This window comes from Oncorhynchus masou, chromosome 3 (genome assembly GCF_036934945.1).
Source record: "Oncorhynchus masou masou isolate Uvic2021 chromosome 3, UVic_Omas_1.1, whole genome shotgun sequence".
Lineage (NCBI taxonomy): Eukaryota > Metazoa > Chordata > Actinopteri > Salmoniformes > Salmonidae > Oncorhynchus > Oncorhynchus masou.
The window spans coordinates 14566268-14582115 of NC_088214.1; the positions used below are offsets into that span (position 1 = coordinate 14566268).

The window sequence follows — 15848 nt, forward strand, 5'->3', positions numbered from 1 at the left end:
CACCGAAAAGATTCGGGATGTCCATCCCTAGTACCAGAAGCATGGCTTTCATTTCTATAGAAACTCTCAGATCCCGCCCATTATATTTTCTGCGTCCTGAAAGTGAAATTTACTCAGTCTAGTGATAAGTTTCATTTCTATAGAAACATGAGTGACCCAGTGACATCACAGATCAGCCTTTGTAAAACTCTGTTTTTCTGACCCTTGTTTTGTATCTGTCCTGTGTACTGGCTATGTGTATGTAGGCTATAAGAAGCACCTTTTAGTTACTTTCATTCTCGGGTTCTGTTGATAGAGAAGAGAGAAACAAACACAGTCAAGACTAGATTCTGGTAGTAGGCTGCACAAGAAGGTGAGATGATTATTATTGTTAATACTTTTTTGATGTGAGGACTTATTACATCACATTACAATACAGTATTAATCATGTTTACAAGTTTCCAAATGTTATTTTAGAAAAAACCTTATAGTTTAAAGAACTTGTTGGGACCATACTCCTGTCTTTTTTTAGATTGTTTTGCTTTACTTGTTTTAGAAAATCTAATTCTCTGAGAAATTGTATTAGTATAAATGAATATAATTTCAGATTTTGCATACAATATAGCTTAGTATTCATATTTATTTTATGCAGTCTTTTTGCTCCTCTTTATCAAGGGTGCCAATAATCTTTTACCTGGTAGGTCAGATTAAAGTGACATTTCACTCCAAAATGAAAATTTGTTGATTTATTTCAGATATTTATAAAACCAACATTTTCAGATCTTTAACTGTTTTTTGGTCCTAAACACTTTTTAAAGGGCCAGTGCAGTCAAAATAAGTTTTTCCTGTTTGGGGTTTTTATAAAAACCACACCACAAAAAAACCAATATACAATACATGGGTACAAAACTGAAAAAGGTTTGTTAAAACAGGTAACAAAACCCATTAATCATAAATGTACAAATTAACATCAGCAATCTTAAACTTAAATGCAAAAACAGACCAGGTTTATGCCTGTAACTGCCAGAAATACATTTCAGGCATATTGTTTTCCCGTCTATGAGAGCCAGCTTCTCCTGGTGGATATGACAGATGGCAACATGGTTCAATCTGCTTTGTGTCTTTGTTGATCGCAGCCACGTCTTCAAACTCCATGACAACCAAATGAAATCAGAATGAAGGCAACAACATTTCTTTTGTTTTGACTACAGGCAACAAAGATGAGTTGAACCGATAGTTCCAATCTCTGTGTGATGTAAATGTGCAACATGCTTTACTACCACACTGCCTTATAATGGCTGGTCTTAACAATGATTGGGTTAGCTTTTTAACATGATAGATTCTGCTGTTATTAGCAAAATCATGTATTAACTGTCTGGCAATAGGTATAGCTAGCTAGCTGACCACATAGTACCAGTCTATTATGAATTGTACAGTCCCCCCCAAAAATTATTGTCAGCACTCAAGTTTTCAAGATGTGTAACTTTCAAAATACAGAAATCATCCCCTATTATCCATTTTGCATGATTATGCGCCTGCAAAATTCTTGCTTGAGATTGTTATTTGCTAAAAAGCTACTTTTGTCCACTTTAATGGAAATCTACTAGAGTAAGGAACTTCATTGTTACCCAGAAATGATTTGATATTGATAGAAAATATCTGCATTGGAACTGTAATGTATTACCAACCACTAGAAATAAGTTACAGGTATCATTCCAAATGTTGACACAACCGTTGTTTTGTCTTAGGTCGACCATGGTTGGAAGGGGCATCCTGGGTTGTTTCATCTTGTGTCTGTCTCTGGCCTCAGTATGCGCTGTCAGAGGAACCCTTAGTTCAATAAAGGACCTCAAGGGAATAGAGTTTGGTCACACCTCTCCTCGACACGGCCTCATGCTGCTCCACTGGCTAGCCAACAACATTTACATTGACAACAACGGCAACATGAGACTCAATTTCAACCCAGCCAGGAGAGACTATGGCTTTCATTTCTATAGAAATGCAGATAATCCCCGTCCATTACCTATTCTGCACCATCAACATGAAAGTTACTACTCACTAGGGAACCTTGTTCACAATAACAACAACGATGCTTTGGCACTTCCTGATTATGTAACTCGAAGATTCTACAACTCAAGGGGACCTGAGAACAACAGGGACAGGGTCATACTCAGAGTTAGGGAGGAAGAGTCCAATCAGTTCATAGTAGATGAGGTCTATGTCACACAGCACTATCCACCAAATGGAAACACAGGAACTGGCTATGATCCAGACAATACATACCTTGTCAGTTTAAACCTCTTAACACAAATCCAATGTCTCGCAACCATTGACCGAAATGACATTCCACGTATATATAATGTAGAGATCAACCACAACAGTCTGCAAGAACTGGAAAACATCTGGGGACACACACCTGGTCTGGCACTTCTTCTGACAATTGTATTGTCCTTTACATTTAGGGCGCAATCATATCGTGTAAAATCACAAAGTACCTTGAAGCATGAAGATAATACATTGATTAAGCTTGAGGTGAAAACCACAGATAGAGGAAAAGCCAGGATCATCTGGAGTGGGATCCCCAAGAGGCTATTAGGCCATGGTGTAATGGTGGTTCTTCATAGGAACAATAACAGTGACAGTAAGAGCGAGCTGGACAGATCATCAGTCGGGGGAAAAGCCTCTGGGAGCTATAACACTTCAGTACCCCTTAACCCTGGTCTCCAGGTCCGGCTCTGTAAGGAGGTAAAATCATGGTGGAATAACTTGGGGTTTGGGTCTCCAACTGGAGAGGAGATATGGAGAGGTTCTGAGTTTCACGATGCCAACAGAGAGATTCCTGTTGATGTTAACGGATATGACGCCAGTCTGCAGCTCTTCGTAAAGGATGGAAAGGCCTGCGCTCGTCTGTATGTAAAGAAATCCTTCACTGCCTGGAAGAAAACGTTTAATAACTCCTGGGTTGGGTTCTACTCTTCTGAAGGCACCCTGGATTATAACACCTGGCAATGGGCTGTAAAGTTCTCTGAGGAAAAGGGCTCACATCAGGCTGATATACCTGGGTATGATGTCTATGTGTATGAGTCTAGTATGACCATGTCTCCTGGGGTCCAAGTCAGATTCATGCTGGAGAAAGCTGGGGGTGAAAAGGTACGCACTCCACCCTGGGAGAGACTTGTCCAGTGGTGAGCTCACCTGATAACATGATATATGACGTTGATATTCTCATTTATAACTGCTTGTGTAACTGCTTTTGTTCAACATTTCTATACCCTGTTTTTCATTTAGATGTATTTTAATTGTTCATCTGTGTGAAGTGTAAAAGATAATCTGTTCCCAAAAAGCTACCTGGTATCCCTTCTGTTCCTCTTTCTTTGCTATTTTGAGGGGATGACTACAGGTTGTTGGTGTAGGAGGGAGACTTGACCTGTCCTCATGACAAATCATTCAGTACATTAAAGAGTCTTTTTCTCTTTTTTTCTGTTTAATGTATCATGGGCGGGAGACCTTTGTAGGGAAAGAGTGGATACCTAGTCAGTTGTACAACTGAATGCATTCAACTAAAATACATGTTCCTCATTTTACCCAATCGCTCTGAATACACGTCATCGGTGCACAGGGAGCAGTTGTTGGGGGTTAATTGCCATGCTCAAGGGCAGAACGGTAGATTTTTCCACCTTGGCGACCTGAGGATTTGAACCAGAAACCTTACTGGGTTGCTGGCCCAATACTGGGTTGCTGGCCCAATGCTCTCTGTTTGTTGGTGTTCATTTTTGTGTTTTGTGAAAATTCTATAAAAATGGAATCACAAAAAAACTATGATAAATTCAGAGAAATTATACAATAAAAACCTAAGAAAAACAAACAAAATGGTGGTTTAATCATCCCAGGATCCACTCTTGAGCCCTTCAATGATATGTTCCTGGAAGATGAGTGTGAAAAGATAGACTGGGATTATGATGGAGCTGGACAATGGTGATGTTGGACAAATCTCATATCAGTAGTCGGTCTATAGTGGTTTCCATACCTATTTGTTTGCAAATGGAATCAGCCATGTCCCACCAACCAGTCCTGAACCACCATTTAGGAATGTGAAACACATAATGTAAGGTCAGCCCAGAGCTGTGGGGAACTCCATCACCATGAACCACAGTGTGATGTAGCAACTGATTTAGACCAGGGAATCCTGATGACTTCACTCAGACCAATCATTGGTATTAAAGGATCAGGTACATTTAGTGCCAGTCAAAGGGAGAAGAGAAAAATCAGCAGACATTGTGGGTCCCAGGAACCCATGTTGCATACCTCTGGTCCAACCACATCTGTGTGATATACTGCCCTCTACTGGACGTTACAAAGTACTATATTTATCTCACATCAGGCCTGAGTTTCATTTAGATATTTTTGACCCAGAGTCATACAAAATTGTGTGTTTCTCTACTCCAACAATTAATCCACAGATAAAAGGGAAAACCTAGTTAGTCTGATTAATCTTTGATAACGTACTGAGTATGTGGGTTAGTATCACTGAGGTATCTACTTACATTCACATACACCATTTCATGGTTGCTGTCATCTTTCTTACTGGGATTACTCTCCCTGCACTAGAGCTCAGTGCTCACTGGACAGACAGCAGTATGCCGTGAACATGCTCTGGGAACTCTGTTTAATATCTTCAGCTCTCCGTCAACAAACAATTGTAATAATTCAATGGATGTTTTGTGCGCAAATGTGATGACTAAAGTGTCTTATTAGGAATTTTCTCATTTGACTTCTCTATGGGGCCATCAGTGGGAATTGTCTTTCTCGGCCGTGATTCAGTTAAACTGCAATAACGAAACAATGCTGTAGATGCAGTCAAAGTGTTCTTCGAGACTGAAACCCTGGCCCCTTGGTTACCCTGCTCGTGAAAACAATGATGAGATGGGTCTCGGTATCAGCTGAATAAGAATATATTTTGATACTTAGATATTTCTTAATTCCATTATTTTAATTGTATACGTTGTTGTGAATTGTTACATACTACTGCACTGTTGGAGCTAGGAACACATTTCGCTATACACATATTTAGCAGATGTTAATATGGGTATGTGAACTATACAATTTGATTTGATTTGGTTTGAAGTGGTACTCGCTACGCGTGACGTCCTTTACACATTCTCACATTGTAGTTGTAACTTCTCAACAGTAAATGCAGGAAATCAACAATCCAAATGGCAGACAACATTACTCCAATTACAAAACATATTTTCAATAAACAGTTTTAATAATGACTCTGTTTTTGTTGCTAAAATTATCAAAGGCACATAAAGTTAGAAGCCGACATACCACAGTTAAATAAATGAAACATTTCCAATTATTAAATCCTTTTTCAGTACCTAATATGAGCCTTGTATGTATTAGATAAAGGTGTGTATTTCTAATGAGTCAGGATTTTCAGGTTCTCATCAACAGGCCCCTGGTCAGCCATGATATAACGTGATCAAATAATGTCACATATTCCCTCAGGACCACATTATATGAAGGGGTATACATAACACCTTTATGAAAAGAGTCATAACACCTTTATGAAAAGAGTCATAACACCTTTATGAAAAGAGTCATAACACCTTTATGAAAAGAGTCATAACACCTTTATGAAAAGAGTCATAACACCTTTATGAAAAGAGTCATAACACCTTTATGAAAACAGTCATAACACCTTTATGAAAACAGTCATAACACCTTTATGAAAACAGTCATAACACCTTTATGAAAACAGTCATAACACCTTCATGAAAACAGTCACAACACCTTTATGAAAACAGTCATAACACCTTTATGAAAACAGTCACAACACCTTTATGAAAACAGTCATAACACCTTTATGAAAACAGTCACAACACCTTTATGAAAACAGTCATAACACCTTTATGAAAACAGTCATACCAATTCTGTGTTGCAGTTTCATTAATTACCACAGTCATAATGTCATGTCTTGTTATGTCTGTTCCTGTCCTTTCTCTTCATTCTCTCTCTCTGCTGGTCTTTTTAGGTTACCTTCTCTGTCTCTCATTCCTCAGCTGTTCTACATCTGCCCTAACTAGCTCTTTCACTCTTCCCCACCTGTTCTCTCTTCCCCCTCTGATTAGGTCTCTATTTCTCTCTCTGTTCCTGCTACTTTCAGTGTCTGATTCTTGTTTGTGTTTTTTGATGCCAGAAGCAAGCTGTCGTCTTTTGCTTCCACCTTGTCCTGTCCTGTCGGAGTCTGCCTGGCAGGAGCATCCTGCACTATACTAACGTTCTTTTGTTCCGCTGACAACGTTGGAAAAGGATTATGCCATTCCTGTATTTTCATTAAAGAACTCTGTTTTCTGTTAAAACCGCTTTTGGGTCTTCACTCAAGTTCATAACAGAAGAATCAGACCAAGAATGGACCCAGCGGCTCCGGACCCTTTTCACTCCGCCGTCGAGATCCAGGGAGCGATGCTAGGCAGACACGAGGAGGAATTGTCTGCTGCTCAACATGCCGTTGAGACCCTGGCCGTCCAAGTCTCCGACCTCACAAGACGGGTTCACCAACTCCACCTCGATCCACCGCCCACTTCCAGGGTTTCCGAGTCTCCGGAGCCCAGGATCAACAACCCGCCGTGTTACTCTGGGGAGCCCACTGAGTGCCGCTCATTCCTCACTCAGTGTGATGTGGTGTTCTCTCTCCAGCCCAACACTTACTCCAGGAGCGCAGCCCGCATCGCCTACGTCATTTCTCTCCTTACCGGACGGGCGCGTGAGTGGGGCACGGCAGTCTGGGAGGCGAGGGCTGAGTGTATTAACCAGTATCAGGACTTTAAGGAGGAGATGATACGGGTTTTTGACCGTTCTGTTTTTGGCGAGGAGGCTTCCAGGGCCCTGTCTTCCCTATGTCAGGGGAATAGATCCATAACGGATTATTCTATTGAGTTTCGCACTCTCGCTGCCTCTAGTGACTGGAACGAGCCGGCTTTGCTCGCTCGTTTTCTGGAGGGTCTCCACGTCGAGGTTAAGGATGAGATCCTCTCCCGGGAGGTTCCTTCCAGTCTGGACTCCTTAATAGCTCTCGCTATTCGCATAGAGCGACGGTTTGATCTTCGTCGCCGAGCTCGTGGAAAGGAGCTCACGTTCTCCGTTGCTCCCCTCTCCACATCACTGCCACCTGCCGCATCACTGCCACCCTCCTCCGCCGGCTCGGATGCTGAGCCTATGCAGCTGGGGGGTATTCGCATCTCGGCCAAGGAGAGGGAACGGAGAATCACCAATCGCCTCTGTCTCTACTGCGGCTCCGCTGGTCATTTTGTCACCTCATGTCCAGTAAAAGCCAGAGCTCATCAGTAAGAGGAGGGCTACTGGTGAGCGCAACTACTCAGGCCTCTCCTTCTGGATCACGCACTACCTTTCCGGTCCATCTCCGCTGGCCCGGTTCATCTGCTTCCTGCAGTGCCTTGATAGACTCTGGGGCGGAGGGCTGTTTTATGGATAGACCTGGGCTCGGGAACATGACATTCCTCTCAGACAGTTAGGGAGCCCAGGGCCTTGTTCGCTTTAGATGGTAGTTCTCCCCCAAGATTCAGCGTGAGACGCTGCCTTTAACCCTCACTGTCTCTGGTAATCATAGCGAAAACCATTTCTTTTTAATTTTTTGTTCACCTTTTACACCTGTTGTTTTGGGTCATCCCTGGCTAGTGCGCCATAACCCTTCTATTAATTGAAGTAATACTATCCTATCCTGGAATGTTTCTTGTCATGTAACCTGTTTAATGTCTGCTATCCCTCCTGTTTCCTCTGTCTCTTCTTCACAGGAGGAGCCTGCCGATTTGACAGGGGTGCCGGAGGAGTATCACGATCTGCGCACGGTGTTCAGTCGTTCCAAGGCCACTTCTCTCCCTCCACACCGGTCGTATGACTGTAGTATTGATCTCCTTCCGGGAACTACCCCCCCAGGGGTTTATACTCTCTGTCGGCTCCCGAAAAGGCAGGATTATTTGTCATACCATAGTCTCCTCCTCCTCCCCCCGCCGGGCACCTAGAAGAAGGATTGTGGTCCCTGCGCCCATGCGTGGATTATCGAGGGCTGAATGACATAACAGTTAAGAATCGTTATCCGCTTCCTCTTATGTCTTCAGCCTTCGAGATCCTGCAGGGAGCCAGGTTTTTCACCAAATTGGACCTTCGTAACGCCTACCATCTCGTGCGCATCAGGGAGGGGGACAGTGGAAGACGGCGTTTAACACTCCGTTAGGGCACTTTGAATACCGGGTTCTTCATTAACGCTCCAGCTGTCTTTCAGGCACTAGTTAACGACGTCCTGAGAGACATGCTGAACATTTTTGTTTTCGTTTACATGGGTGATATCCTGATTTTTTCACCGTCTCTCTCGATTCATGTTCAGCACGTGCGAAATGTCCTCCAGCGCCTTTTGGAGAACTGTCTTTATGTGAAGGCTGAGAAGTGCACTTTTCATGCCGCCTCTGTCCTTTTCTCGGTTCCGTTATTTCCGCTGAGGGCATTAAGATGGATCCCGCTAAGGTCCAGGCTGTCATTGATTGGCCCGTTCCTAAGTCACGCGTCGAGCTGCAGCGCTTTCTGGGCTTCGCTAATTTCTACCGTCGTTTCATCCGTAATTTCGGTCAGGTGGCAGCTCCTCTCACAGCCCTTACTTCTGTTAAGACGTGCTTTAAGTGGTCCGTTTCCGCCCAGGGAGCTTTTGATCTTCTTAAGAATCGTTTACATCCGCACCTATTCTTGTTACACCTGACATCTCTAGACAGTTTGTTGTTGAGGTTGACGCGTCAGAGGTGGGCGTGGGAGCCATTCTTTCTCAGCGCTCTCTCTGACGGCAAGGTCCATCCTTGCGCGTTTTTCTCTCATCGCTTATCGTCGTCAGAACGTAACTATGATGTTGGTAATCGTGAACTGCTTCCGCTTAGCCCTAACGAATGGCGACAGTGGTTGGAACACCTTCCTTTTGTCGTTTGGACTGACCATAGGAACCTTGAGTACATCCGTTCAGCCAAACGACTTAATGCGCGTCAGGCTCGTTGGGCTCTGTTTTTCGCTCGTTTCGAGTTTGTTATTTCTTATCGTCCGGGCTCAAAAACACCAAACCTGATGCTTTATCTCGTCTCTTCAGTTCTTCTGAGGTCTCCACCGACCCCGATGGGATTCTCCCTGAGGGGCGTGTTGTCGGGTTGACTGTCTGGGAATTGAGAGGCAGGTAAAGCAAGCACTTCACGCTGGGAACGCAGCTTGTCCTAGGAACCTTCTGTTCGTTCCCGTTCCTACTCGTCCGGCCGTTCTTCAGTGGGCCCACTCTGCCAAGTTAGCCGGCCATTAGTACGCATTCGCCAGCGTTTCTGGTGGCCCACTCGGGAACGTGACGCGCGTCGATTTGTCGCCGCTTGTTTTTGTGTCTGCGCGCAGACTAAATCTGGGAACTCTCCTCCTGCCGGCCGTCTCAGACCGCTTCCCATTCCCTCTCGACCGTGGTCTCACATCGCTTTAGATTTTATCACAGGACTGCCTTCATCAGCGGGAAGACAGTTATTCTTCGGTTGTCGATAGATTCTCTAAGGCGGCTCAATTCCTCTCGATAAGCTCCCTTCTGCTAAGGAGACGGCTCAGATCATTATCGAGAATGTTTTCCCGAATTCATGGCCTTCCGTCTGACGTCGTTTCCGACAGAGGTCCGAGTTCACGTCTCAATTTTGGAGGGAGTTTTGCCGTTTGATTGGGGCTTCCGTCAGTCTCTCGTCCCAGGCTTTCATCCCCAGTCTAACTCCAACGGGCCAATCAGACTGTTGGTCGCATTTTACGCAGTCTTTCTTTTCGTAACCCTGCGTCTTGGTCAGAACAGCTCCCCAACAGAGTACGCCACAACTCGCTTCCCTAGTCTGCTACCGGTCTATCCCCTTTTCAGTGTAGCCTCGGGTACCAGCCTCCGCTGTTCTCATCTCAGCTACAAGGTCCTGCGTCCCCTCCGCTCAGGCTTTTGTCCAGCGTTGCGAGCGCACCTGGAAGGGGTCAGGTCGGCACTTTGCCGTGGGCGCAGACTGTGAAATAAGCGTATCCTGATATTGTTGCGGTCAAGAGAGTATGGCTCTCCACTCAGAACCTTCCCCTTAAGACAGCTTCTCTTAAGTTGGCCTTGATTTCATTGGTCCGTTCCGTAAGGTCATTAATCCTGTAGAGTGCACTTTCTTCTCTGAAAACCCTGCTATCTTCGTCACGTTCACCCGGTCTTCCATGTCTCCTGTGTTAAGCCCGTTCTTAGTGTCCCTCCCCCCCATCCTTGTCGGCGCACCCATCTACAGGGTTCGTAAGATTTTGGACATGATCAGTACCTAGTTGATTGGGAGGGGTACGGTCCTGAGGAGAGGAGTTGGGTTCCCTCTCGGGACGTGCTGGACCGTTCGCTGATCGATGATTTCCTCCGTTGCCGCCAGGTTTCCTCCTCGAGTGCGCCAGGAGGCGCTCGGTGAGTGGGGGGTACTGTCATGTCTTGTTATGTCTGTTCCTGTCCTTTCTCTTCATTCTCTCTCTCTGCTGGTCTTTTTAGGTTACCTTCTCTGTCTCTCATTCCTCAGCTGTTCTACATCTGCCCTAACTAGCTCTTTCACTCTTCCCCACCTGTTCTCTCTTCCCCCTCTGATTAGGTCTCTATTTCTCTCTCTGTTCCTGCTACTTTCAGTGTCTGATTCTTGTTTGTGTTTTTTGATGCCAAAGCAAGCTGTAACTCGTTTGCTTCCACCTTGTCCTGTCCTGTCGGAGTCTGCCTGGCAGGAGCATCCTGCACTTTATACTAACGTTCTTTTTGTTCCGCTGACAACGTTGGAAAAGGATTTATGCCATTCCTGTATTTTCATTAAAGAACTCTGTTTTCTGTTAAAACCGCTTTTGGGTCTTCACTCAAGTTCATAACACATAACACATTTATTTCAAATCCTTTGTAAGGAATTCTTGAAATTAAAGTCCCTACGAATAGCTGTTAAATTATCAGTACAAAATGTTTTTACTGTCATAGTACCCAACCCCCTGACACACTATTCACACAACAGTCTGGGAGCACTGGGTAGGCCTCAGAACATTGCCCAGGTAGCATTAGCAATTTAGGGTTTATATGCCTTGCTCAAGGCCACAATGGCAGCATATGGCTGGGAACCAGACCTGTGTGTAAATAGTGCATTTCAAATACTCTAACTAGCCGTACTTGATGATTGAGCTTGCCTGGTGCAATGGAACCTATGGAATAGTACTAAATACTATTGTAATTGTAAATCCCCCTCCAAGGCAGCAGGGGATGGCACCTGAAAAGTGATGCAGGTGTGGTTGAACTTGTGTAAGTATTGTGTTAGCTCCCGAAGCTAATTCCTATGCTTAAGCTCAGCAGGGTAACCCAATCTTGTGGCCTGCAGGTGACCTAGGCTAGAAACCAGTCTATTTATTTGGTGCAGTGACCTGAATAGATACCTGTGTGGAAGTGGTGAAATGGGTGGTGGAGTGTAACGAAGATGGTTTTGCATGTTTAGTAACCTAAAGAGGCTAGAGAGACAGGCCAGTAACTGGAAGGTTGTCAGTTCAACCCTGGGTCTCTTGTTACCTTGTTGAACTATGGGGCCATGTGTAATGTAGCCTAGAGGTTGGAGGGGAGGCTAACTTCTGGGGGGTTTGCTGGATTGAATCATGGGGCTGATGGAAAAAATCTGGTGAACGTGAACCTGTAACTGGAGGGTTGCAAACAAAAAAACAACCCGTTAGACTTCACCCCATTTGACCTTCCCCTCCTAGCAGAGACCCATCCGAGCACAAACTGGTTTCTAACCCGGGTCTCCTGGGCACCACAAAATCTCAAACAAGGTTACTCATAATGATACACAGCCTGTTGTGTGTACGTTGTGTCAGGGGTCGGATACTGTTACATCAAAATGACAAGTTTCAGTTATACAATGGCCAACTGTGTGTGTGTGTGTGTGTGTGTGTGTGTGTGTGTGTGTGTGTGTGTGTGTGTGTGTGTGTGTGTGTGTGTGTGTGTGTGTGTGTGTGTGTGTGTGTGTGTGTGTGTGATTGGTGGTAGTAGTGGTGGTATGTGGTATCAAATTGAGGGAAGTAATACGTAAAAACATTGATTTTGATATTATTGTGGAAATTCTACACATGGGACACCTGGAGTCAATCTTAAATGAATCATTGTTTAGTAACAGCAAGCTGGAGAGGTCACAGTCAAACTTAGATGCATAAAGTACCAGTCTGAAGTGAGCTCGGCTGGGGCAGTCTCATTAGTTCTCTTATATACGCTTACACTTATAGTTGTGTGATTTAGCTAATTCATAATTAATTAATAATTAATAATGAATTCATCATTAATTCATCATTAACGTTTAGTTCATGCATGTGACAGACCAATACCTCACAAGGCTTCTTCTCTCCAAGCTGAAGCCTTGAATCTGAGATATCCCTTTGTTCTCAAAACAAGGTTCTGGGCATACTGCCAAATTGCTCTACTGATAGTGAGGATTCTTCCCAGGTATACATTCAGTCAGTCACTTGCATGAACTCAGAAATTGGTTATTAGAAAAGCACAAACATCCATCACAGTATGTTATTACAAGACTGGTTGAAGTTATTATTGTTATTCTTAAAAAATATATGTATTTGCCTGAATACGTAATAACCAGTGGGTAACGTAATAACGTATTACATTTAGTGGAAAAAGTTAATACGTTAACCATTCAACATTTAACCAGGTTATCCGGCAAATTATATTTTATTACATAGAAACTCTATTACCTTGACCGTTGTTACATGCCCTCCTAAATCGTAGAATGTACTGTGTTTCTCTCACATGAAGGAGGGCTCAGGGCTGAGTTTCATTCCAAAAAGTGGGTTTCTTCTTTCTACCCTTATCACATTTTCCTGTCATTATAACCTTATTCATTCTACTATTCTATTAAACAAAATGTGTATTTAGTATATAAATGTATTCTAACCCATTGTGTAAAATAACCTAAATGAAAATGTTAGTAGATGCATGTCTAATAAAAAACAAGCTGTACCTTTCATAAATACAAATATATGTTTGTTGCCTAGAAACAGGAAAATCACACTGTTGAAATTGCGTACAGTGTTGATCCCCTCCACTGCCTTCACCCTGGGAGACAAGACGTTATGTTTCAGGAAAAGTTATGGCAACGTTCTTCTGCTCCTAAGCAACAAGCTACCAACTGTTCAGGGCAAGGTATTCAGCGTAGAAGGACGAGAACAACTCTGCTGAAATGAAACTCAGCCATGAATTGTCCTCCATGTTGGCTATGCGTGATAAATATAATACTTTATAATGACCAATAGAGGGCAGTACATCACAGAGCTGTGGCTAGACCAGAGGTGTGCACCATGGGTTCCTGGGAGCCACAGTATCTGCTGATTGTCCTTTGGCTGGAACTTAACTTACCTGACCCATTTATGCCCCTGATTGGTCTGAGTGAATTATTTTGGTTTGTCTAAATCAGTTGCTACATCATACTAACATGCTGACCAAACCGGACACACGCGAGCGACCGTGTGCCATCGTACGCACAGTGATTTTGTTTCACCAGAAGCGATCAGGACACGCAGGTTGAAATATCAAACAGACTCTGAACTAATTATATTAATTTGGGGACAGGTTAAAAATCATTAAACATTTATGATAATTTAGCTAGCTTGCTTGCTGTTGAAAGCTAATTTGTCTTGGGATATAAACATTGGGTTCTTATTTTACCTGAAATGCACAAGGTCCTCTACACCCACAATTAATCCACAGATAAAACGGTAAACCGAATTCCTTTCTCGTCATCTCTCCTCCTTCCTCAGGCTTCTTATTATTATTTTTGACTTAATATGGTGGTTGGCAACCAACTTTACAGCATTACTACAACCTCCCGGAGTGTGGAGCTAAATGAATCTTTCAATCACCCATGTGAGTATATGCTTCTAAAAACCTATGAGGAGATGGGAGAGGCCGGACTTGCAGCGTGTTGAGCGTCACAAATAGAACCTATTTCTATTTTAGTGCCTGGCTACGCAGACGCTCGCTGACGCCCACGAGCAGTGTGAGTGCAATGACTGAATGATTATGTATGTGTACATTTATTTTGTAACCCTCGCGCACACAACATGTCCGGTCTGGCCAGAATGCAAAGCTCCAGGACTGGCTGGTCACTGGTTAGTCATGGCTGATTCCTTTTTCAGCTCTGTCTCTCTATCTGCGATTGTTACAGATCTACCTGTGACCATCCCAACACAAACTACCCACTAGGCAAACACTGGTTGAATCAACACAAACTCTGGATTACCACACCAAACCCACCAGAGGTTAATACTGTAGGCCCATGGTTAATAGATCCATGAATTATGATGGGTAATTAAAAGTACAGGGTAATCTCTCTCTCTCTATCTCTCTCTCTCTCTTACACATACACAGAAACACGCACACATGCTGCACTGCACTACACTACATTGGTAATTCAAAAGGGAGGTGGGGGAGGAAAATAAGCTCACACTGACATTTCAGCGTCATGGGGTCTGAATCATGTAGCATGGACATGGGACATGTCAGCTAAATAACGTAATTAAGAGTCCGATCATATTGGAGGGAAGGACTTCTGTTCTCAGTAGAACAACACATACTCCAGGTGTGAAGGGAGAAAGGAGAGGGAGGAAGCACTTCTGTTCTCAGTAGAACAACACATACTCCAGGTGTGAAGGGAGAAAGGAGAGGGAGGAAGCACTTCTGTTCTCAGTAGAACAACACATACTCCAGGTGTGAAGGGAGAAAGGAGAGGGAGGAAGGACTTCTGTTCCCAGTAGAACAACACATACTCCAGGTGTGAAGGGAGAAAGGAGAGGGAGGAAGGACTTCTGTTCTCAGTAGAACAACACATACTCCAGGTGTGAAGGGAGAAAGGAGAGGGAGGAAGCACTTCTGTTCTCAGTAGAACAACACATACTCCAGGTGTGAAGGGAGAAAGGAGAGGGAGGAAGCACTTCTGTTCTCAGTAGAACAACACATACTCCAGGTGTGAAGGGAGAAAGGAGAGGGAGGAAGCACTTCTCTCAGTAGAACAACACATACTCCAGGTGTGAAGGGAGAAAGGAGAGGGAGGAAGGACTTCTGTTCTCAGTAGAACAACACATACTCCAGGTGTGAAGGGAGAAAGGAGAGGGAGGAAGGACTTCTGTTCTCAGTAGAACAACACATACTCCAGGTGTGAAGGGAGAAAGGAGAGGGAGGAAGGACTTCTGTTCTCAGTAGAACAACACATACTCCAGGTGTGAAGGGAGAAAGGAGAGGGAGGAAGGACTTCTCTCAGTAGAACAACACATACTCCAGGTGTGAAGGGAGAAAGGAGAGGGAGGAAGGACTTCTGTTCTCAGTAGAACAACACATACTCCAGGTGTGAAGGGAGAAAGGAGAGGGAGGAAGGACTTCTCTCAGTGTGAAGGGAGAAAGGAGAGGGAGGAAGGACTTCTGTTCTCAGAACAACACATACTCCAGGTGTGAAGGGAGAAAGGAGAGGGAGGATGGACTTCTGTTCTCAGTAGAACAACACATACTCCAGGTGTGAAGGGAGAAAGGAGAGGGAGGAAGGACTTCTCTCAGTAGAACAACACATACTCCAGGTGTGAAGGGAGAAAGGAGAGGGAGGAAGGACTTCTGTTCTCAGTAGAACAACACATACTCCAGGTGTGAAGGGAGAAAGGAGAGGGAGGAAGGACTTCTGTTCTCAGTAGAACAACACATACTCCAGGTGTGAAGGGAGAAAGGAGAGGGAGGAAGGACTTCTCTCAGTAGAACAACACATACTCCAGGTGTGAAGGGA

General features: G+C 44.1%; 1 protein-coding gene across 1 annotated transcript; it reads left to right on the top strand.

The window, feature by feature from the left end:
- The first annotated feature begins 156 nt into the window (after positions 1-156).
- Positions 157-5249, top strand: LOC135510781 (uncharacterized). Its single transcript, XM_064931994.1, has 2 exons — positions 157-352; positions 1728-5249. The coding sequence occupies exon 2, from the start codon at positions 1735-1737 to the stop codon at positions 3166-3168; it is 1434 nt and encodes a 477-aa protein (XP_064788066.1). The 5' UTR covers positions 157-352; positions 1728-1734; the 3' UTR covers positions 3169-5249.
- The last annotated feature ends 10599 nt before the right edge of the window (positions 5250-15848 follow it).

Excerpts from the sequence above, each read along its gene's own strand:
- LOC135510781 (XM_064931994.1), top strand. The coding sequence starts at position 1,735 with ATGGTTGGAAGGGGCATCCTGGGTTGTTTCATCTTGTGTCTGTCTCTG.